This window comes from Bos mutus, chromosome 25 (assembly GCF_027580195.1).
Source record: "Bos mutus isolate GX-2022 chromosome 25, NWIPB_WYAK_1.1, whole genome shotgun sequence".
In the NCBI taxonomy this organism is placed as follows: Eukaryota; Metazoa; Chordata; class Mammalia; order Artiodactyla; family Bovidae; genus Bos; species Bos mutus.
This window is the reverse complement of record NC_091641.1, coordinates 31,978,357-32,001,229: the sequence shown is the minus strand read 5'-3', so window position 1 is coordinate 32,001,229 and position 22,873 is coordinate 31,978,357. Positions and strand designations below refer to the sequence as shown.

Sequence of the window (22,873 nt, the reverse complement as noted above, 5' to 3'; positions counted from 1 at the left end):
TCTGTTCATATTTTCTGTTTATTCCTCATTCATTTTGGAAGATTGTATACACCTTCCTGAGAATTTGTCCCATTTCCTCTAAGTTGTCCTTTTTATTTTCCTCTCATGGTCTTCTGTATTTCTGTGGTGTCTGTAGTAACTTCTCCTTTTTCATTTCTAATTTTATTGATTTGAGCTCTGTCCTTTTTTTTCTTGATGAGTCTAGCTAAAGGTTTATCAATTTTGTTTATCTTTTCAAAGAACCAGCTTTTAGTTTCATTGATCTTTTCTATTGCTTTCTTCATCTCTATTTCATTTATTTCTGCTCTCATCTTTATGATTTCTTTTGTTCTGCTAACTTTGAGTTTTGTTTGTTCTTCTTTCTCTAGTTGCTTTTGGTGTGAGGGTAGGTTGTTTATTTGGGATTTTTCTAGTTTCCTGAGGTAAGATTATACTGTTATAAACTTCCCTCTTAGAACTGCTTTTGCTATGTCCCACAGATTTTGAATCATCATATATTCATTTGTCTCTAGGTATTCTTTGATCTCCTCTTTGATATCTTTAGTGATCCGTTGGTGGTTTCATAGCATATTGTTTAGCCTGCATGTGTTCGTGTTGGTTTATTTTTTTAGTTTTTTTTTTTTTCTTGTGATTGGTTTCTAATCTTGTTAAGGAGAGACCACTTTTAAAATCTGTTTATTCACTGATGGACAATTGGGTTGCTTTCTGTCTTCTTCCTTCCTTCCTTTTTAACCTTTAAAACTCTCAGGGACAAAAAGCATCATAATAATTATAAAGATAATTTTAAAAGAAAAATAATCAAATTAACTTAAAAAAAAAAAACAGCTACATGTCATGCCCTTCCTATATGGAGTTTCCATTTTCTTCTATTCCTTACCAGCTTTTGTCCATATGCAGTCATTATTATTACAGATTTTTATGCACTCTTCTGCTTTACTTGGAAGCTAATTCTTTTTTATGTTAAGACACTGCCTGATGCTGAACTTTTTGACAAATGAGTTCAAGATAGTGTTTGCAATATATTACAAGTTAAAAAAAATTTCTCTGTTGGCTGTCTTTAATTTTTATTATCTTGAGTAATAAAATTATTTTGAAATCTTTTGGAATCATTTATCTCCTTTCACTCCCTCGTTTTGGATAAAGGCCCAGGAGTGGGCTTATTAGGTCAAAGGAAAGAATAGTTTTAAGACTTTCAAAACCTGCTACTGAGGTTGTTCGTAACTGAAACTGCCCTTTACAGAATTTGAGGGGAGGGGTTTTGCTGACAGCCTCAACAGTTCTGGGTATTATTATTTATGTATCTATTTTATAATGTAATAAATTAGGTTATGATTATTGTTCTCATTCACATTTGATTTCCAGTAATGTTAAATGTTCTGCCTAATGTTTACTTGTCAGTTTTTGAATTGCCTTCTCTGACCCTTTACCAGATTATCTCATGGAGAGTCAATTTCACAGGAATTTACCTGGACCTGCTCTTAGTTGGCTGTAGGTATGAACATTTATAGGTATTAAAAAAAAATTTTTTTTTTTTTTTTGAGTTTTGGCCGTGCTAGGTTTCTGTTGCTGCATGGGTTTTCTGTTTTTTCTCTGGTTGTGGTGCACAGGCCACTCACTGCTGTGGCTTCTCCTGTCGTGAGCGCAGGCTCTAGTGCGCCTGGGCTTCATTAGTTGTGGCTTCGAGGCTTTAGAGCACAGGCTCCATAGTTGTGGCTTATGCGCTATTTATAGGTAATTTTTAATGGAATCCTTCCCTGTTTTTCTAAATGCCACACATGTGCATGCACACCCCCACACACTACAAACTGCCAAGTGTTGGTGTTGAATCAGCCTGGAGAAGGAGGAACTGTGTTCCGTCCTAGGGCCCCCAGTGCCCCCAGTGCCCCCAGCCCACTGCTAGGTTCCTGGTCAGTGTGTGAGGGACAGGGCGGGGAGGCAGGCTGGCAAGTCTTTCTGCAGTTTCCTTCCTGGGCCAGAACTCCCTGAGCCATTGCACAGATTTAGAAACCTACAGGGCGCCGGCCTCCAGGTTTGCCTTCCATCGCCCCCTTCCCTCCTCCTCCAGGGCTGAGTTCCAAGGCCCAACACAGCACCTCAGTGGGTGCATTTCTGTTCAGGCATGAGATGGCTTTTGGGTCATTTGATGTCTATTTTTTTCCTTGTATTTATAATAATTTGAAAAAAATCTTTTTTATCTGGCTGCACCAGGTCTTAGTTGGGGCACACAGGATCTTCGGTCTTCACTGTGGCGTGTGAGCTCTTTAGCATGCATGCGGACTCTCAGTTGTGGCCTAGTTCCCTGACCAGGGGGATTGAACCCAGCTCCCTGCATTGGGAGCGTGGAGTCTTAGCCACTGGACCACTGGGGAAGTCCCTGTTTTGATGCCTTTTAGGAAAAAATGAACAAGCATTCCACATTATGATTTGGGATACAGCTGAAGTTCATTTGACTCTTTTGTAAAGATCAGACTGTAGGCACACCTCGGTGATGTCTGGGTTCAGTTCCAGACCACTGACATAAAGTGAGTCACAGGAACATTTTGGCTTTCCACTGCTTATAATAGTTATGTTTATACTGTAGTCTATTGAGTGTGCAATACCATTGTTTCTAAAAAACCAGTGTGCATATCTTAATTATTGCTTAAAAAAAATGCTAGTTGTAGTAGTAACATCACAGATTACCATAACACATATTATAATCATGAAAAAGTCTGAAATATTGTGAGAATTACCAAAATGTGACACAGAGACACCAAATGAGCGATGCTCTGAGGAAAATGGCACTGACAGATTTCCTCAACAAAGGGCTGCTGCAAACCTTCCATTCATAAAATGTAAACAACCCTCCCAAGCCCCCAAAACGCAGTGTCTGCAAAGTGCAATGAAATGAGGTATGCCCATAGACGGTACAAGGCCCCCATGAAGTGGAAGGCGGATGGTTGTGGTTGGGGCAGACGGGCCCAGATCAGCGCCAGCCTGGCCATCTGCTAGTCGTGTGACCTTGGGTACGTGCCCTGGGCTCTCTGACCCTGTTGCTGCAGCTGCTTCTGGTACTCGGGGATCGTCCACACCTCATTGGGTTATTATAAAGTCAGAGGGACGAGCAAACGTGTTTTGAAGAGCAGAGCTTGGACTCTGGAGTCTTCTGGTTGTAATAACCATGGCAACACAGCATCCCCTCCAGAGTGTGGGAATGAGCAGGACCAGATCCCCCATTTGCATTTACTGCTGGAAAGTCTAAAACCCTCTTGAGTTCCTCTTTCTAAACTTCACTGAGCACCTGCTGTGTGCCGAGGATTGCATGTGGGGAGGCCAAGGACAGCTGAGAACCAGCATCTGGCTTTCTGGTAGCACGGAGCCTTATGGCTGATAGCTCACCACTGCTCTGGACTCTTGATTCGGTGTAGAGAGGGTCCTGGGGGCCCCCTACTGGTGAACAGGTTTCACAGCCATCCACGCCTCCCCCCTCCACCCCATCCCTCCAGTGGAACAGCTGACTCCACCAATCTAATACACGTGTGCTTGGATTCTGCCAGCTTTAATTTTTCAAGGGCAACGCCTTCCCCCAAAGTAAGTGAACAACTCTGCAGGCTGTACCCTTGGGGGCTGAATGCCCAGAGCACAGCTCTGTGGAAACCAGTCCCCTGGAACATTCAACCTTAGAATCAGGATCTGTGCCAAGAGGGAAGCACCCAACCAGGCTTTGATTAAGGGATTTGGGACCATCCGTTCCCCTCAAGGAAACTCATGCCTCAGGGGAAGCCAATCCCAAGCTAGGAAGACCCGGGGCAGCCTGACTCATACAGCAGAGGCTTCAGAAATAGCAGCCGGGCGAGTGAAGAAATATCACAGGCAAGAATAGTTCTGAAGTGGCGTTCCCTCTCCAGAGCGGGATCCAGCGGGCCAGGCTGTCTCCTGGATCACAGGGCAGGTGTTGAGGAAGATGGAGAATTATCCAGACCAATGTGGGCTCCATCGCCCCCAGAGGTATTTCAAAATCACTAACAGCCCTTCTTTCCTGGATCCACCTCAGTCCTGATCTTCTCTGACTTCCTGGTATTTTGTGCTCATCATTCTACCCCAGACAAGAATCTTGACCTTGCTGGATGAGATGAGATTGTAACTGGATGAGATGGAATTGTGGCAGAAGGAGAGGAAGTCTCAGATCTTTGGCAAGCCTGGTGCTGCCTCAAGCAGAATCTCAAACTGCAGAGAAAAGAGGAGAGAAGTATAAGGCTTTGTGGACCCAGAGGACAGGGAACTCCCTGTTTCCTGGAATCAGGCTGCAGGCTCTTGTTACAGCCCCTGGCACACTGCAGGCCCAGCAGGGTCAGGCCTCAAGTGGCCCCCACTAAAATAGTATCTCCCCCTTTTAATGGGGAGATGGTTCCCAGCCTGAGAGAGGACCAGACCCCAGCACCTGATGCTTTGGGAGTACAGATGATGTACCCAAAGTTGGTGGGTAAGGGGGTAAAAGAATCTGCCTGAAACGCAGGAGATGCAGGTTCCATCCCTGGGTCAGGAAGATCTCCTGGAGAAGGGAACCCACTCCAGTGTTCTTGCCTGAAGAGTCCCATGGACAGGGGACCCTGGTGGGCTACAGTTCAGGGGGTCGCAGAGAGTCAGACACCACTAAGCTATCTAGTCGATTGGTGAAGGGGGAGTTTAGGAGCTGAATCCTGATGGAAAGAGGGTATCCAGGTCATGGAAGCAGCAGGGATATTCAGATGTTTCTGGAACACTCATTGACCTCTGGATGACTTCTCTGCACTTTCAGAAGGAGCCACAGCCTTACCCCTTGAGTTCCAGTTCACTCTGAAGCAGGGACTTCTTCAATTTAAGGGGTCACAGACCCAGGCAAATCCTCTGCACCTCTCTGAGCAAGGTGCCACCAGCAGGTGAGTTTAAAATTTTTTTTAATATTTATTAATTTTGACTGTGCCGGGTCTTGGTTGCAGCACACTGGCTCTGTGATCTTGGTTGTAGCACGCGGGATCTCTAGTTGCAGCATGCAGGATCTAGTTTCCTGGCCAGGGATTGAATCGGGCCCCCTGCATTGGGAATGCAGAGGCTTAGCCACTGGACCACCGGGGGAGTTCTAGCAGGTGAGTTTTAATCTCTGTTACTTTCTTTTTCTGGTCTCTGTGTGACGGGGTCATCAATACAATACGAAATAAAAGCAGAGACAACAGTGTCTGTCTCCTTGCCAACCTGCTTCTGATGTTTGTCCATCAGCTATGATGTTAAAGGCTGGGTACCAAATACCCCAAGTTACCAGGTTAAGGAAGGCCCCTCCCAGCCCTCATTTGCTAAGAGAATGTTTAAAAGAAAAGTATGAGCATTAGAGAAGCTTACTGAATGCCTGTTCTGTCATCTGTTGATATTCTATCTTTGGTTCTTTTTCAGACATGATATTGTACTTTTAATAGTTTCTAGTTCCCTGCCAGAATGTACAGCCTGTGTTGGAAAAACCCACTTCTGAATTCCCGTTTGTGTCTATTGTCTGTACTGTGGTTCTTGCTCTAAGAATTTTGTCTCCTTAAGTGTATTTATTTTTTTCTTAATAATTACAGCAGTTGTAAGTACAGTTTAGAGTTGTATCACCATGCCTAGCATATGAAGTAAAAGTTTCTCATTCAAAGGTTTTTAGTTGCGGCAAAATACGCATAACAAAAAAGTTGACCATCTCAACAGGTCAGTAGCGTTCAGTTACTTTCACTTTGTTGTGCAATCAACCCCCATCCCAGGAACCCTTTTCATCTTGCAAAATTGAAACTGTCCCCATTAAACAACTCCCGTTATCCCCTTAGAACAGCTCATGGCAACCACCATCCTATGTTCTGTCTCTGTGAATCTGACAACTTTAGGTGCCTCATATAAGGGGAATCATGCGTATTGGGCTCTTTGTGACTGGCCTGTTTCACTTAGCACAATGTCCTAGTTCAGCCAGGCTGCGCTGTGTCATAATTGCCTTCCTTTTTAAGACGGAATAATATTCCATTGTACATAAACATATATTTTGCTTATCCATTCAGTTGTTGATGGACACTCGGGTTCTTGAAACTCATGGCTATTGTGAAGAATGATGCTCTGATAGTCGTACAAACATCTCTTTGAGACCCTACTTTCAGTTCTTTTCTGGCATTATACCCAGAAGTGGAATGACTGGATCATATGGTAATTTAATTTTTAATTTTTTGGGGAACTGCCATGCTGTTTTCCATATTGGTGGCACCATTTTACATTGCCACCAACAGTGCGCAATGGTTCCGATTTCTTCATATCCTTGCTAACGCTGTTCTCTAAGTTTTTGACAGTAGCCACCCTCATGGGTGTGAATTTGTATCTCATTGTGATTTTGATTCACATTTCCCGAACGATGAGTGATACTGAGCATCTTCTCACGTACTTATCGGTCATTTGTATATCCTGTTTGGAGGAATGTCTAGTCAAGTCCTTTGACCAACTTTTAAACAGGTTTTGTTGTTGAGTTGTAGATATTCTTTGTCTATTTGGAATATTAATCCCCTATCAGATAATCATTTGCAAGTATTTCCTCCCATTCCACAAGCTGTCTTTATACTCTGTTGATTGTGTCATTTCTCACACAGAACTTTTTAATTTTGGTGACATCCAGTCGGTCTATTTATTCTCGTTTTGAAGATTCATTTATATTTTTGGCTGTGTTGGGTCTTCGTTGCTGCACATGAGCTTTCTCTACTTGTGGCGCACAGACTTCTCGTTGCAGTGGCTTCTCTTGTTGCAGAGCAGGACGAGCACACGGGCTTAGCTACACACACCACGTGGGATCTTCTCAGAGCAGGGATCAAACCCGTGTCCCCTGCAGTGGCAGGCAGATTCTTAACTGCTGGACCCCCAGGGGAGACCCCCCCCCCTTATGTCTCCTTCTAAGAGTTTTATAGTTTTAGTTCTAATATTTATGTATTTTATCTCTTTTGAGTTAGTGCTTTAATATAACTTTAGAGATGAGTGTGTGTTTTTTTCCGTCATTCTGTTAATATGGTGCATTGCATTGATCTTCTGTGTTGAACCATTGTTGCATTTCAGGAGTAAACCCACCTGGTTATGATGTATGATCCTTTCAATGTGCTCTTGAATTCTGTTCACCAGTACAGTTGTCCCTCAGTATCCAATTGAGTCCAGGACCTCCCATGGATACCAAAATCTGTGGATGCTCAAGTCCCCTATATAAAATGATGTAATTTTTGCATACAGCCCATGTACATCCTCCCGTATAGTTTAAATAATCTCTAGGTTACTTAGAATACCTAAATACAATGTAAATGCTATGTAAAGAGTTGCCAGCATGCAACAACTTCAAGATTTGCTTTTTGGAACTTTTCCGGACTTTTTTTTCAAATATTTTCAATCTATAGTTGATTGAATCTGTGGATGTGGAACTCACAGGTATAGAGGGCCAACCGTATTTTTTTTTTTTTTTTGAGGATTTTTGCATCAGTATTCATCAGGGATATTGTTCTGTAGTTTTCTTGAAGTGTCCTTGTCTGGCTTTGGTAACAAGATAATTCTGGCCTCATAAAATGGATTTAAAGATGATCCCTCTGCTTCAACTTTTTGTAAGAGTTTGAGAAAGCTTGATTTCAATTCCCTAAATCCTCGGTAGAATTCACTAGAGAGGCCATCTGGTCCTGGGCTTTCCTTTGCTAGGAGGTTTTTGATTACTGATTCAACTTGCTTGCTAGTTATAGATTTCTTGAAGATTCAGTTGTGGCAGGTCATATGTTTCTAGGAATTTATCCATTTCATCTTGATTGTCCAACTTGTCATACAAGTGTTCACAGTACTCTTTCATAATCCTCTTTAGTCCTATAAAAATCAGTTGTAATGTTCCTGATTTCACTTCAGATTTTCACTTACTTGGGTCTTCTTTTTAAATTAGTCAATCTAGCTAAAGATTTGTCAATTTTGTTGATCTTAAAAAAAAAACCACTTTTGGTTTCATTGACTTTCATTTTTCTACTTTCTACTTCATTTATCTCTGAACTAATCTTTAGGATTTCCTTCTTTCTGCAAGCTTTGAGTTTGATTTCTTCTTTTCAAGAATCCTTAAGAACTTGGGTTGTTGATTTTAGCTCCTTTTGTAATGTAAGGATGTACAGCCATACATTTCCTTCTTAGCACTGCTCTTCCTCAATTCCATAGTTTTCATTTGTCTCAAGATATTTTCTAATTTACCCTGTGATTACCATTGGGTGTTTGAGTGTGTTAATTTTGTACAATTTATGATTTGTCTGGTTTTTCCTTCTGCTATTTCTGGTTTCTTTGTGACTAAAAAAGAGTGTGTATGACTTGAAATTTTAGAGGTTTATTAAGACTTGTTCTATGGCCTAACCTGGAGAATGGTCAATGTACATTTGAGAACAATGCTGCTATTGGGTGAAGTGTTCCATATATATATATGTCAGGTCTGGTTGATCTGCAGTGTTATTCAAATTCTCTGTTTCCTTACTAATCTTCTCTTTGGTTGTTCTATCCATTATTGAAGTGTACTCTCTTTCAGTTACTATTTATATGCAATACCTTTTTCCCCAATCCTTTCACTTTCTACATATGTGTGTCCTTAGATCTAAAGTGAGTCTCTTGAAGACAGCTCAGATTATTCAATTTTTCAGCTCCTGAACTTGTTTCTTTATTATAATTTCTACCTCTTTGTTGAGAGTCTCATTTTTCTCATATATTATTTTTCTGATTTCACTTAGTTGTCTGCCATCTTTCTTCTCCTTCAGCTTGTTGAGCATATTTAAGAAGTTGTTTTGAAACCTACCAGTAAGGAACAGGCCTATTTCTCGAGAGTTTCTGGAGATTTACTCCGTTTCTCTGAATGGGCCCTGTCTCCCTGTTTCTTTGCATGTCTTGTCATCTTTTGTTGGAACGGGGCGTTTGAAAAGACACCCACCTCTCCCATTCTTTGCAGACTGCCCCTGTTCAGGGGAAGGCCTTCACTAAGCATCCTGGTATGAAAGTTCAGGGTTCTTTCAAATACTTTCTAGCTGTGTATCTTCCCTGGGCCGGTCTGTGTATGCTTTAACTCCAGATTCCCAGCAGACTAGCCGTCTCACCCCCAGTTCTCAGGGATTTAGATACAGTATTGTATCCGTCTGTCCATAATTGTGCCCCCAGTCACCTGCAGGCCTGCAGACTCTTGGCGGCTGTCTCTGGCAGCAGCACCTACTCCTGCTTTCGGCAACCACCCACATGATACCCAAACCATGCCAGCCTTCTCATCACCACTGAGTCAGAGACGGGAACCTGTGCCCCAGCAGGTCCCAGACAAGTCAGCACGTTGCAAGCAAGTTCCATTCGTTTCCTTCCACCCCAAAGCAGGAGCCAGGAACCGACTGCCTTCTCTGACAGCGTACTGGGGAAGGCAACCAAAAAAAAAAAAAGCCATGAAATTTCCTACTGTTTGGAGTGAGACTTTTTCTCAGTCAGGCACTCACTTGGTTGTTGCTGCTGCTTAACTAGTTTCTAGGGTTCTCACAAAGCTACTTTGATCCATTTATTGTTCTATACTCAAACTCATGTCCATCAAGTCAGTGATGCCATCCAACCATCTCATCCTCTGTCATCCCCTTCTGTCCTCAATCTTTCCCAGCATCAGGATCTTTTCAAATGAGTCAGCTCTTTGCATCAGGTGGCCAAAGTATTGGAGTTTCAGCTTCAATATCAGTCCTTCCAATGAACACCCAGGACTGATCTCCTTTAGGATGGACTGGTTGGATCTCCTTGCAGTCCAAGGGACTCTCAAGAGTCTTTTCCAACACCACAGTTCTAAAACATCAATTATTTGGCGCTCAGCTTTCTTTATAGTCCAACTCTCACATCCATACATGACCACTGGAAAAACCATAGCCTTGACTAGATGGACCTTTGTTGACAAAGTAATGTCTCTGCTTTTTAATATGCTGTCAAGGTTGGTCATAACTTTCCAAGGAGTAAGCATCTTTTAATTTTATGGCTGCAGTCACCATCTGCAGTGATTTTGGAGCCCAGAAAAATAGTCAGTCACTATGTCCCCATCTATTTGCTATGAAGTGATGGGACCGGATGCCATGCTCTTAGTTTTCTGAATGTTGAGCTTTAAGCCAACTTTTTCACTCCCCTCTTTCACTTTCATCAAGAGGCTCCTTTAGTTCTTCTTAACTTTCTGCCATAAGGGTGGTGTCATCTGCATATCTGAGGTTATTGATATTTCTCCTGGCAATCTTGATTCCAGCTTGTGCTTCCTCCAGTCCAGCATTTTTCATGATGTACTCTGCATATAAACTAAGCAGGGTGACAATATACAACCTTGATGTACTCCTTTTCCTATTTGGAACCAGTCTGTTGTTCCGTGTCCAGTTCTAACTGTTGCTTCCTGACCTGCATATAGGTTTCTTAAAAGGCAGGTCAGGAGGTCTAGTATGCCCATCTCTTTCAGAATTTTCCACAGTTTATTGTGATCCACACAGTCAAAGGCTTTGGCATAGTCAATAAAGCAGAAGTAGATGTTTTTCTGGAACTCTCTTGCTTTTTTAATGATCCAGCAGATGTTGGCAATTTGATCTCTGGTTCCTCTGCCTTTTCTAAAACCAGCTTGAACATCTGGAAGTTTACAGTTCACGTATTGCTGAAGCCTGGCTTGGAGAATTTTGATCATTGCTTTACTAGCATGTGAGATGAGTTCAACTGTGCGGTAGTTTGAGCATTCTTTGGCATTGCCTTTCTTTGGGATTGGAATGAAAACTGACCTTTTCCAGTCCTGTGGCCACTGCTGAGTCTTCCAAATTTGCTGGCATATTGAGTGCAGAACTTTCATAGCATCATCTTTCAGGATTTGAAATAGCTCAACTGGAATTCCATCACCTCCACTAGCTTTGTTCGTAGTGATGCTTCCTAAGGCCCACTTGACTTCACATTCCAGGATGTCTGGCTCTAGGTGAGTGATCACACCATCGTGAGTATCTTGGTCATGAAGATCTTTTTTGTACAGTTCTTCTGTGTATTCTTGCCACCTCTTCTTAATATCTTCTGCTTCTGTTAGGTCCATACCATTTCTGTCCTTTATTGTGCCCATCTTTGCATGAAATGTTCCCTTGGTATCTCTAATTTTCTTGAAGAGATCTCTAGTCTTTCCCATTCTGTTGTTTTCCTCTTTCCTTTGTGTTGATCGCTGAGGAAAGCTTTCTTATCTCTCCTTGCTATTCTTTGGAACTCTGTATTCAAATGGGTATAACTTTCCTTTTCTCCTTTGCTTTTCACTTCCCTTCTTTTCACAGCTATTTGTAAGGCCTCCTCAGACAGCCATTTTGCTTTTTTGCATTTCTTTTTCTTGGGGATGGTCTTGATTCCTATCTCCTGTACAATGTCATGAATCACCATCCATAGTTCATCATGCACTGTATCAGATCTAGTCCCTTAAATCTATTTCTCACTTCCACTGTGTGGTCCTAAGGGATTTGATTTAGGTCATACCTGAATGGTCTAGTGGTTTTCTCCACTTTCTTCAATTTCAGTCTGAATTTGGCAATAAGGAGTTCATGATCTGAGTCACAGTCAGCTCCCGGTCTTGTTTCTGCTGACTGTATAGAGCTTCTCCATCTTTGGCTGTGTAGATCACAACAAACTGTGGAAAATTCTTCAAGAGATGGGAATACCAGACCACCTTACCTGCCTCTTGAGAAATCTGTATGTAGGTCAAGAAGCAACAGTTAGAACTGGACGTGGAACAACAGACTGGTTTCAAATTGGGAAAGGAGTACATCAAGCCTGTATATTGTCACCCTGCTTATTTAAGTTATATGCAGAGTACATTGTGTGAAATGCCAGGCTGGATAAAGCACAAGCTGGAATCAAGATTGCTGGGAGAAATATCAATAACCTCAGATATGCAGATGACCCCACCCTTATGGCAGAAGGCAAAGAAGAACTAAAGAGCCTCTTGATGAAAGTGAAAGAGAAGAGTGAAAAAGCTGGCTTGAAACTCAGTATTCAAAAAATGAAGATCACGGCATCTGGTCCATGATTATGGCATCACTTCATGGCAAATAGATGGGGAAACAATGGAAACAGTGACATACTTTATCTTCTTGGGCTCCAAAATCACTGCAGATGGTGGGGGCTGGGCACGCCACACAGCATGTGGGATCTTAGTCCCCTGACCAGGGGTCAAATCCACGTGCCCTGCGGTGGAAGCTCGGAGTCTTAACCACTGGACTGCCGGGGGAGTCCCACTCTGCTCCTTGGACCTGAGAACTTTCTCATTCTAAAATTCTCACTTCAACTTCCTCCTCTCATATTTTCCAGTTAATTTTCTCTTTTGCGATTAACAACTTACTGACCAGAGATGAATTAATACATTTTTGTTACCTAAATGTTATAGAATATTGACACCTATCAATATTCAGTTACATAACAAATTGCCAGCCCCAGGCATTGGTTTCTGGAAAAATCGCCTGGTTCAACAATGCGTTGTCTTAAATTTCTGTGAATAATTTTTCATTTCTAGAAATCAGTTCTGGAATTGTGCTTATCTTTGATAATCTTTAATTCTAGCATCCCAAAGTCTTGGAGAAAGACTTTCTCCTTGACCAGACTCTACTCAGGCTCCTTGAGAACTCTTCTCAGCCTAGGTCCTGACTTTTGGGCTTCCATGAGCATGTCTTCATTGTCCAGTTTTAGCAGGTCAGTCCCTTCCAGAGCTGACCACCTTGACCTCTGCAACTGGGTGATGTCTGATCTCCCGAGCCTGCCTTCAGCAACAATTCTTAGGTCAGTTTAGCCAGAATCTCCTTTTAGTAATCTTCCATCTACTGACCCCCTCTCCCCCTGCTCCTGGACTCTAAATGCCTACTTCTCCTTGTTAAGAGATGAGCCCAATATCTTTCTGCCCCTACTGCAGCGGTCCCTACATCTCCAGACCCCCGGTAAAGCCTGCCTAACTGTTCTCTTACATGTGTCATGAGCACTTGCTCCGTTCTCAGGGGTCCACTGCCGTTGTTCGCTGCAGTAGCCAACTTCTGTGTCTGAGCCATGGGAATCACACACACGACTTTGGTTGCAGGTGTGCCCGAGGGTTTCCAGACCTTGTAGGGTGTGTACATTCACATCCTCTAAGCACAGGCCTGTGGCTCTAATTTTCAGCAACTGCCTTACAGCTGCCTGACCTCCCCAAGCTCTCGTGTCCTACACCAGAGGTCACCAGGTTCGCTAGACCTGGAGTGAAGTGTGGGGGAGTTTGGGGCCTCTTTTTCTCTTTCTTAGTAACTTTCTTAACTCCTGGGACTTCCCTGGTCATGGAGCTGGAGCCCACGTGCCACAACAAAGACCTGGCTCAGCCAAATAAAAGTTAAATTTTTTTTAAAAAGTGCTCCTTTGCACGTAACTTTGCTTTGCCTCTTAGCTCACTGTACAACTGTGTGTGTGTCCTCTGGGCGGAAGCAAAGAGAAAGGAATGGGTTTTCCCTCCGGGATGGAAGCAGGGGGTCAGAGCGCTTGCCGGCGCAGCCACTCACCGCACTGTGGAGGCGGGTCCACGGGCACGAAGCCCCTGGCACACAGCTGGACGTAGGCGGCAGCCAGGGTGCAAGCAGGCTGGCGCTCCTGGGTGCCACAGGTGTCCCGGGCGCACAGGCTGAGGAAGGGTGTTGGGTCCACCTGAAATGCGGCACCCAGAGTCAATGTCCCTGCCCACCGCACCCCGGGGAGTAGCCCAGAGGAGGGGCGTAGGCTAGATCGGGGCGAGGGCCTCCTCCGTCCCGCAGCCCACCTGCTGCGTGGCCTCTGCAGCCGCACACTCACCACTCCAAAACAGCTTGCCAGGCTGGAGTGGGGGTCGTGGAAGAAGGCCCGGCAGGTGGGGCTCTGTTCCGGGCATGCCGGCCGAGTCTTCTCCACGGCTCTGCAGTCACCAGCCACCTGGGGGCGTGAACCCAAGACTCAGGCCTCCTGCCTGGACCTCTGTCTCCTGGGAGGCTCCACTGAGTGCCCCAGCTGCAGGAGGGGACCACCACCCCCTCGGCCTAGGATGGAGAACCTCTGGAGCCCTGGAGATGAGGTTCCCATGCTGCTCGCGTGCACGGCCAATCCACATGGACAGTTCCCTCTCCACCCCCAGAATCCTAGTGATGATGCCCAGGCACGCAGAAGGGCGGGCTGGCCAGCGGCTCACCTGCCAGGCCAGGGCGAACTCCTCCAGGCTGCTGGCCAGTGTGCCATCTGGCAGCATGAGCTCGTTGCCGGCCTCGTTGTCATTGGTGCCCAGAAGACCAGCGGACAGGCCTGTGGAGCAGGGAAGGCAGGACGGGCCATGAGAGCCCGCTGGCCAGGGTTAGGGGCAGGGCCAGACCCTGCGTCCTCCAAGGCTGACCTCCCTGAACAGCAGCCCTGGCTCTGAACCTTCTTCTCCAGAGAGAGAGGAGAATAAGGACGGTGAGGGAAGCGTCTGTTCCTCTCCCGGGCCCTTCTCTGTCCACCAGCCCTCTCCCAAGTGGCCGGGATGCAAGCTCTTCAGTGTTCCTGGGACGTCCCAACCAGGTCAAGGGGAGGGGGCAGAACGTGGGGTCAGAGCCCTGGGCTCAAAGCCTGGTGCCGCTGCTCGAGGCTGGGGACATGGGGGTGAGTAACGTTGGCCACCTGTCCCAGGGGACAACAGTGGGGGGAATCAAAGGAGAAGGAGCTGACCATGCAGTGTAGCTCCTAAAACAGTGCAGTGGTCAACCAGCCGGCTGCATCCAGAGTTGCACACCCCTCAGTTTGATCCCTGGGTCAAGAAGATACCCCCTGGAAGAAGGCATGGCAACCCACTCCAGTATTCTTGCCTGGAGAATCGCATGGACAGAGTAGCCTGGCAGGCTATAGTCCATAGGGTTGCAGAGTCGGACACGACTGAAGCAACCTAGCATGCACACACTCCCTGAGGTAGGGGCTGTCCCAGTACTGACCGTGATCAGAGCTGGAAGAGATGGGCTTTGCACTTCTTCCAGTTCTGGGCTGTTCTGATATCTGCTCAGGTTGTGAACCCCAAGGACCAGCAGAGGCCCAAGAGCATCCTTGGGCCTCCCACCCTCATCCTCCCAAGGACAAGGAGTAACTGCTCGCTGGGAACTGTCAGTCTCAGCCCCAGAAGCTGACTGCACCGACTCGGAGGCTGTGAGCGGGGGCCCAGACCCACCGTGCTGCCAGACGCTCAGAGTCAGGCTGCAGAGGCCGGCGGGGACGTCACAGGTGATGGAGACGCCGTCCTCACTGGTCAGTTCAATCCTGGGGTCGTCCCTCCTGGTCTTGGCGGGAGGCAGGTCCCTGTCCAGACAGCTCTCCCTGGGCAGGGAGTTGCTGTACAGCCTGTAGGTCTGTGGGCCAGACAGGGGCTAGGACAGGCTCCACAGGGCACACACGTGTGGATGTGGCAGGAGGCAGGAAAAGTGGCCGGTGACCTTCCCACCCTGCTCGCCAGGCTCACCTTCAGGCTGGGGTAGAGGGCGAGGATGGTGTGGTTCAGCCCCACGGTCAACGATGTGAGCCCCGAGCCTGTCCGGTTTAGCATCAGCGAGAACGTGTTGTGAGCAAAGTCCTGGGCCAGCAGCAGGCTGCCACAGCGGTCACCAATGCCCCACACCTGGCCGTCAAAGGTCACCACGTACCTGGTCCCGGCCACCATGGCATGGTCTGGATAGAAACAGCCAGAGGCAGGGTGAGTGGGGCCCGCTGCGCTGGCTGCAGGGTTGGGGTGGGGACCGGGCCCACAGGGCAGCCCAGGGTGTCCAGGGCCTGCTCCTTGGCTGGTGTCCTCGGGGCAGCCCACCTGGGGAGTGGGGTCTGTCTCCAGGAACCCCAGCTTCTAGACAGCTTGAGCTCTAGGGACGCCCCGAGAAGAACAGTCTACAGCCAAGTCGGCAACAAGAAGGAACCGAGGGGGGATGCACGTTTTGGCACTGGGGACCCTTGGAAACTCCGGGTGAGAAGCCTGGGCACATGTTACATGATTCCGTTTATACAAAGTTTGTAACAGGCAGATCCACAGACGGAAAGTGGACTGGGGTGTAGTTGAGGGATGGGGACAGACAGCTAAGGGATGCAGGGTGTCTTTTGGGGGTGAGGAAGGTTCTGTAGTTGACCATGTTGATGGATGCACGCCGGCCACTGAATCGGACACTTTAAATGGACGACCTGCAGCCTCCCAAGGCGATAGAAATACACAGAAACAAATGGGACCTGATCAAACTTACAAGCTTTTACACAGCCAAGGAAATCATAAACGAAATGAAAAGACAACCTACGGAATGGGAGAAAATGTTCGTGACCGACCAGGGCTTAATTTCCAAAATATAAAACAGTTCATACAGCTCAATAGAGGAAAAAAAAAAAAAAAAACCCAAACCCAATAGAAAAATGTGCAGAAGACCTAAATAAACATGTCTCTAAAGAAGAAATAGCCAACAGGCACACGAAAAGATGCTTAACATCATTAATAATTCAAGAAACGCAAATCAAAACTACAATGAAACACCATCTCACACCGGTCAGAATGGCTACCATGAAAAACTACCAATAAATGCTGGAGAGGATATGGAGAGAAGGGAACCCTCCTACACTGTTGGTGGGGATGTGAGCTGATGCAGCCACTATGGAAAACAGTATGGAAGTTCCTCAGAAAAGTGAAAATAGAATTACCATATGATCCAGCAATCCCACTCCTGGGCATATATCCAGACAGAACTCTAATCCAAAAAGATATATGCAGCCCTGTGTCCATAGCAGCACTGCTCACGAGAGCCAAGACATGAAGGCAACCTGAACGTCCATCAACAGATGAACGAATGAAGATGGGGCGCGTGCGTGCAGTGGGACACGAGGCATTAAAAAGAATGGGATAATGCCGCTTGCAGCAACACGGATGGATCTAGGGAGTGCCATCCTGAGCGAAGTCAGACAGAGAAAGACAGATATCTCCTATATGTAGAATCTTAAAAAAAAAAAAATGATGCAAATGAACTTATTTACAAAAGAGAAACAGACTCACAGACTTAGAGAATGAACCTATGGATACAAGAGGGGACGGGTGGGGGAGGGACAGTTAAAGCGTGTTTGGGATTGACATGTATTGGGTTGGCCAAAAGGATCGTTTGGGTTTTTCTGTAAGATGTTGCAGAGTGAACTTTCTGGCCAACCCAACACACACCACTATATTTAAAACGGATGACCTACAAGGACCTGCTATATAGCACGGGGAGCTCTGCTCAATATTACGTAACAACCTAAATGGGAAAAGAATTGGAAAACGAGTAAGATATACGTATGGGCGAGTAAGATATACGTATGGGCTTCCCGGGTGGCTCCAGTGCAGGAGACGCAGGGTTGATCGCTGGGTCAGGAGGAGCTCCTGGAAAAGGAAATGGCAGAGTACTCCAGCACTCTTGCTTGGGAAACCCCATGGACACAGCAGCCTGCCGGGCTGCGGTCCATGGGGTCGCAAAAGAGTCGGACATGACTTTGAGACTAAACAACAAGATGTACGGACACGTGTAACTGAATCACCTTGCTGTCCGCCTGAAACAAACACAACATTGTTAATCAATATACTCCAATATAAACAGTTAAAGACAAAGGCCATACGTCACGAGCACGTGGAATCCAAAATATGACAAATGAACCTGTCTACAAAACAGACGCGTGGACACAGCACAGATTCACTGTTGCCAAGGGGGAGGGGGAGGGGCTGGGGTTAGGCGATGCAAACGATTATGTGTAGAATAGATCAACAATGTCTGTATGTATAGCGTAGGGAGCTGTATTCAATATGTATGTATGTACAGCATGAGGAACTACATTCAATATCGATAACCACAGATGAAAAGGAATATTTTAAAAAAGCATATGTATAACTGAGTCACTTTGCTGTACAGCAGAAATTAACACCATATTGTAAATCAGTGACATCCATACTTCAGAAACAAAAGGATTTACACCAGGTTCCACACCTTTGCCTCCAAACTGAACTAACCACATCATTTTATTTATAAAGATGAATACAAATGGCATTTTTCCATTTGTCTCTCATTTCTTGTCACCCTTGACGGAAGGTCACAATTTGTTGAATTGTACCCTCACTGAAGCTACGGCAAAGAGACACGTTCACTATTTTGAAAAAAGTACAAAGGCTCTGTCCCACAGGAGGGAGGTGCCACTTGGGCCCTGCCCTCTTCACAGTGAGCAGAAGGTGTCCCGAGACAGGGCAGTTCTGACCTACCGGGCCAGCAGAGGAGCAGAGGCTTGGGTAGGGAGCAGATAAGAGAAGCCCCGTCTGTCAAACACATACCCAGGCCACCCCATGATGGCCTCACAAGGAGGGTCCCTCCGTCAGGTGTCAGAGCCAAAGGTCACGGCCAACCCCAGGTCACACATGCGGAACCCAGGGACCAGGCTATTCCTGGTTGCCCCGCTGCTTGCCAGACAAGTGTCCCCGACTCCAGCGGCTCCCACCTGTCTGCATTCCCACCTGTCCTCACCTGTGCGATCACAAGACACCCCAGGCTACACAGCACTCCTTGCCAAGCCCTGCCCACCGACTTGAGACTCTCCCGGGTGCCAAAGGCATGCACCTGTTACCTCCCAAGTGAGCCACGTTGCCCCTCCGGGTGGCACAGAGGTGGAATGGCTCACCAGCACACACTCGGAGGAGAGAACGCAGACTCCCAGGCGGTCCCAGCCCCCGGAGCTGTGTCTGCTCCTGGCCCTGCCTCTGGCCCGAAGTCTTGCCTGACAGTCTGGACTCGATTAGTGGCCTTCTGGCTACAACTGGAGGTCTGTTTTATGCTTTTCCTGCAGAGTTCCCCCCGGAGGGAGCTGGCCTGGTCCTCAGCCACTCGCCATGCCTCTGTGCTGGGCTTCAGACTCAGGCTGTGACTTTCTGGACAAATGCCTTGGATCCGCAGCCCAGCCCTAGTCCTGTGTGACCCTGGGAAGCCCAGTAACCTCGGCACTCAGCCTGGGAGCAGATGGGCCCAGCACCGTGATGCTAGGGTGTCCCTGTACCAGCAGGGGATGGTCCCACTGTCCATCTGTCCCTGCCAGGCCACGCCACTGCATCCCAAAGGGCAGAGGGGCCCCCAGAGAGGAGGAGCACAGGACTTACATCCAGAGGGGGCCCCCAGCAGGCCACGTTTGAGCCGGTGGTACTCGGCCAGCACGCTGGTCCCGTACAGCGCTCGGAGCGGCCGCAGCAGCAGCTCTTCCATCAGGTGGCTGGTCACGCGGGCCACATCCAGGGGCTCATCCCCTGCTGGCAGCATCGGCAGCGTTACCACCACCGCGCGGTCCCTAGGGGGAGCACAGAGGAGCTGGGAGACCCCAGCACGAAGGCCTCCTGACCCTTCCCAAAGTGCCTGATGGCCCAGGCCTCAGAAATTCAGCTTGCCTCGGTGGGGTGTCTAGAGGGCAACTCAAACTTAACAGGCCAGAAAGGAGCCCCACACCACCCACTTCCAGCACAGCAGGCTGAACAACAGCCCCAGAGACGCCCAAGCTGCTGAAAGGCTACATCATCTTAGGTGGCCAAAGGGACTTTGTAGGTGTGACCACACTAAAGATTCTGAGACGGATTCCATGTGGCCAGTGGAATCACAGTGGACCTCGTAAGAGGCAGGAGGATCAGAGGAAAGATACAAGGACAAAGGTCAGAGGGGAGAAGCTGCTACACTGCTGGCTTTAAAGATGCAGCAGGGGCCACGAGCCAAGGAAAGGTGGCCAGTGGAAGCTGGAAAAGGGAAGAACCTGAAATTCATTTTGAAATTCTGACCCTTGGAACCACACGATAATACATCTGTGTTGCATTAAGCCACTGAACTTGTGGTAATTTGCTACAGCAGCCATAGGCAACTGAAAAAGCTCTAAGCTGATCCCTGTACCCCAGTTACCCCCTTTACTCCACAGATGAACCCTCCACCCTTTCAGTCATCAAAGCCAAGACCCTTGGAGTCATCCCCAGCTCTTCTCTTTCACCACCTACATCCAACCTGTCGGCCAGTCCTCCAGGCTTGTTCAGAGTCTGACTGCCTCACGCTCCTCCATGGCTGCCACTGCCCGGTGCAGCCACCCTCCCACCTTGCCTGGACCATTCTAAACTGGGCCCCCCACTTCTATCCCCCACTTCCTGACCCCAGTCTTTATTCTCTACATGGGCGCCAGAGGGATCTTATTAAATGAAAGGCAGAGCATGTCCTTCCTCAGCTCAAAACCTCCTGTGTATTCCAGAAGCCCGTTATCTCCCTAACTCCTCCACCCTCCGCTCCAGCTCCCCCGGCTTCCTTCATATTCCTCCGGCAGCAGATGCATTTGCTCCCCCAGGCCTTTGCACCGGCTTTGCCCTCCTCCTGGAACTCTCTTCCCATGACTATACCCAGCTCACTTCCTCGCCCTTACAAGGCTCAGATGCTGCCTTCTCACTGAAGCCAACCATGGCCTCACTCTGTAAAATGCCCCCGTCGGCATCTTCCCTTGCAGTCCAGTGGTTAAGACTCCGCACTTCCACTGCAGGGGCCATGGGTTCAATCACTGGTTCGGGAACTCAGATCCTGCATGCTGCACCACTTGGCCAAACTAATAATTCATTAAAAGGTTAATGTTAAAAAAATGCCCCCATGTCCTTTTTTCCCTGTGGCAGTTAGATAACATACTAGCTCAGGGGCTTCCCAGGTGGCACTAATGGTACAGAACCTGCCTGCCAAGGCAGGAGACGTAAGAGACATGGGTTTGATCCCTGGGTTGGGAAGATCCCCTGGAGAAGGGAATGGCAACCCACTCCAGTATTCTTGTCTGGAAAATTCCATGGACCGAGGAGCCTGGCGGGTCACAGTCCATGGGATCACAAAGAATCGTACCTGACTAAGGCGACTTGGCACACGTACTACCTCAAAGGTGGGTAGACTATGGTCTGTAGCCAAATCCAGCCTGTGGTCCTGTTTTTGGACAGCCTACAAGCTAAGAATGGCTTTGACATGTTCAAAGAATTCTAAACAGAAACAAAAGACCAAGGCTACATGAGGGGCCAGCTAGCTACAAAACCTGTACACATCACTCTCAGGCCGTTTACAGGAAGGCTTGCCGCCCCCGAGGGGCAGATAACCTGGTCACTGTCTCCCCAGGCAGCCAGGGGAGGGCCAGAACCTGTCCCACTCACCACTGCGTCTGCAGCATCTAAAACCCCACCTGCTCAGAGAGAGCGCTTGTAAAATATCTGCAGAATGAAGAACAGACCTCAGTTTTCTGATCTGTAAAATGGGGATGAAAATGCCTCTGGCAGGGAAGTGGATGAGGTGGAAGGTGTGCCTGGCGTGGGGCAGGGCCTCCGAGCGGAACAGTCACCTGGCCGAGAAGCTGTACAGGTCCAACAGGGGTCTGCGGAGCCGCCTCAGTGCCCGTGAGAGCGCAGCGTCGGCCCAAGACAGCATCTGGTGGGCGGCCTGGACAGGGTGGGGGCCGTGAGAGCCGTCAGGGCCATCCCTGCCTGAGACGCCGCCTCCCACCCCTGTGCCCCACCTCACCAGCTCCAGGGCGCCCCCTGTGGCCTCCAGCGCTGCCCCAAGGGGTCCGGACCCCCAGGTGCCCGGTGTCCCGGACACCCAGGCCTGCAGCTGCCGCAGGGCCTCCTCCGCCCGCTTCCGCCACACGTTGTCCAGGGGCTGCACCGTCACCTCCAGGTAGGCATCCTTCAGCGTGGCCAGGGGCCCTGCGAAGGCAGCCACCACCCCCCGTGAGGCCTCCTGGGCCTGGCGGCAAGTGCAACACTGCTGGCCGCCTGCCAGGCCCGTGCAGGGAAACCAGCCCGCCTCTCCCAGACAACCCGGGCCCCCGGGAAGGAAATAGAGCCTGCGACCTGGAATGAGGTGGCGGCACTAGAGACTGGACGTCAACCCGGCAGGCCCGAGGCTGCCCGTCTGCAAGGCCTGTTCACCAGGGCAGCCCCTGGCTGGATTCTGGGGGAGTCCTACCATTCCCAGACCTAGTGAGAGGGCCCTCCTGGGCCTGGGGTGCAACAGACAACATGCTGAACACCCCCTTTCCTTCTGTGAGTCTGGGACATGGGTCTGTGCCAGGCAGGGGCTCCCACCTGACCACCCCGCAATGAGAAGCCTGGGTGCGGAGCCTCTAGTGAGCTCCCTTGGGCAGTTGATGTCTGACAGGTGTTGTCACAATCTGAAGCAGGGGGCGGTGAGGGCATCCTACGCGCTCCCACTGGAGGATGAGTCTGGGAGCTCCTTGGTTGGGGGGGGTCTCCCTGGAGCCTCTATACCTGTCCCTCCACGGCCTGGCTCTGTATCTTGGCCCTATGGCTGCGGGTGCAACTCCAAGCTGAGAGTTGAGTGCTAGTGAGTCATCGATGCCAGGGTGGCCCTGGGATTCTGACTAGACACACAAGCAGGGGTGAGAGGACACGGAACGGCCAGTCTGGCTCAAGCACCGGCCAGTCTCAGGGTGGCCGCCCTGGTGCTGGGCAGGGTCCTGGGGTCCCCCACTGGGCCAGCTGTCAGCCCTGGTGGTCCTGGACCCTGGGAGAGGCTGGAGGGTCCCGGTGTCGCCAGGAGGGCGCTAGGGACAGCAGCCGTCACAACCGGTATGGCCTCCCTGGTGCTTATCACAGAGCCAGAAACAGGCCCTGGGATCTACAGCAGCGGGCTTTGCAGAAATAAAGCTGTACGCCCTAAAGAATTCAGGCAGAGACTGAAGACACTCGGGCAGAGGTCCAGAAGAAGTGAGGCGGTGAACATGAGGGAAATGAGCTCAGAGACCTACAGGAACGGATATGGCTGGCTTCCCCAGTGGCTCAGTGGTTAAGAATCTGCCTTCAATGCAGGAG

The 22,873-nt window shown here is 48.4% G+C and overlaps 1 protein-coding gene across 1 annotated transcript in view; it reads right to left on the bottom strand.

Moving 5' to 3' along the window:
* Window positions 1-3,538: 3,538 nt before the first annotated feature.
* LOC138985592 (uncharacterized) overlaps window positions 3,539-22,873 on the bottom strand; it is a 160,196-nt gene continuing 140,861 nt past the window's right edge. Inside the window, exons 61-69 of the mRNA XM_070362578.1 lie at window positions 21,561-21,745; window positions 21,382-21,479; window positions 19,154-19,338; window positions 15,482-15,687; window positions 15,194-15,371; window positions 14,192-14,301; window positions 13,822-13,938; window positions 13,536-13,677; window positions 3,539-4,206 (exon numbers count right to left, since the gene is read on the bottom strand). Coding sequence (XP_070218679.1) covers window positions 4,202-4,206; window positions 13,536-13,677; window positions 13,822-13,938; window positions 14,192-14,301; window positions 15,194-15,371; window positions 15,482-15,687; window positions 19,154-19,338; window positions 21,382-21,479; window positions 21,561-21,745 — 1,226 coding nt within the window. The 3' untranslated portion in view covers window positions 3,539-4,201. The remainder of the gene's footprint in view (window positions 4,207-13,535; window positions 13,678-13,821; window positions 13,939-14,191; window positions 14,302-15,193; window positions 15,372-15,481; window positions 15,688-19,153; window positions 19,339-21,381; window positions 21,480-21,560; window positions 21,746-22,873) is intronic.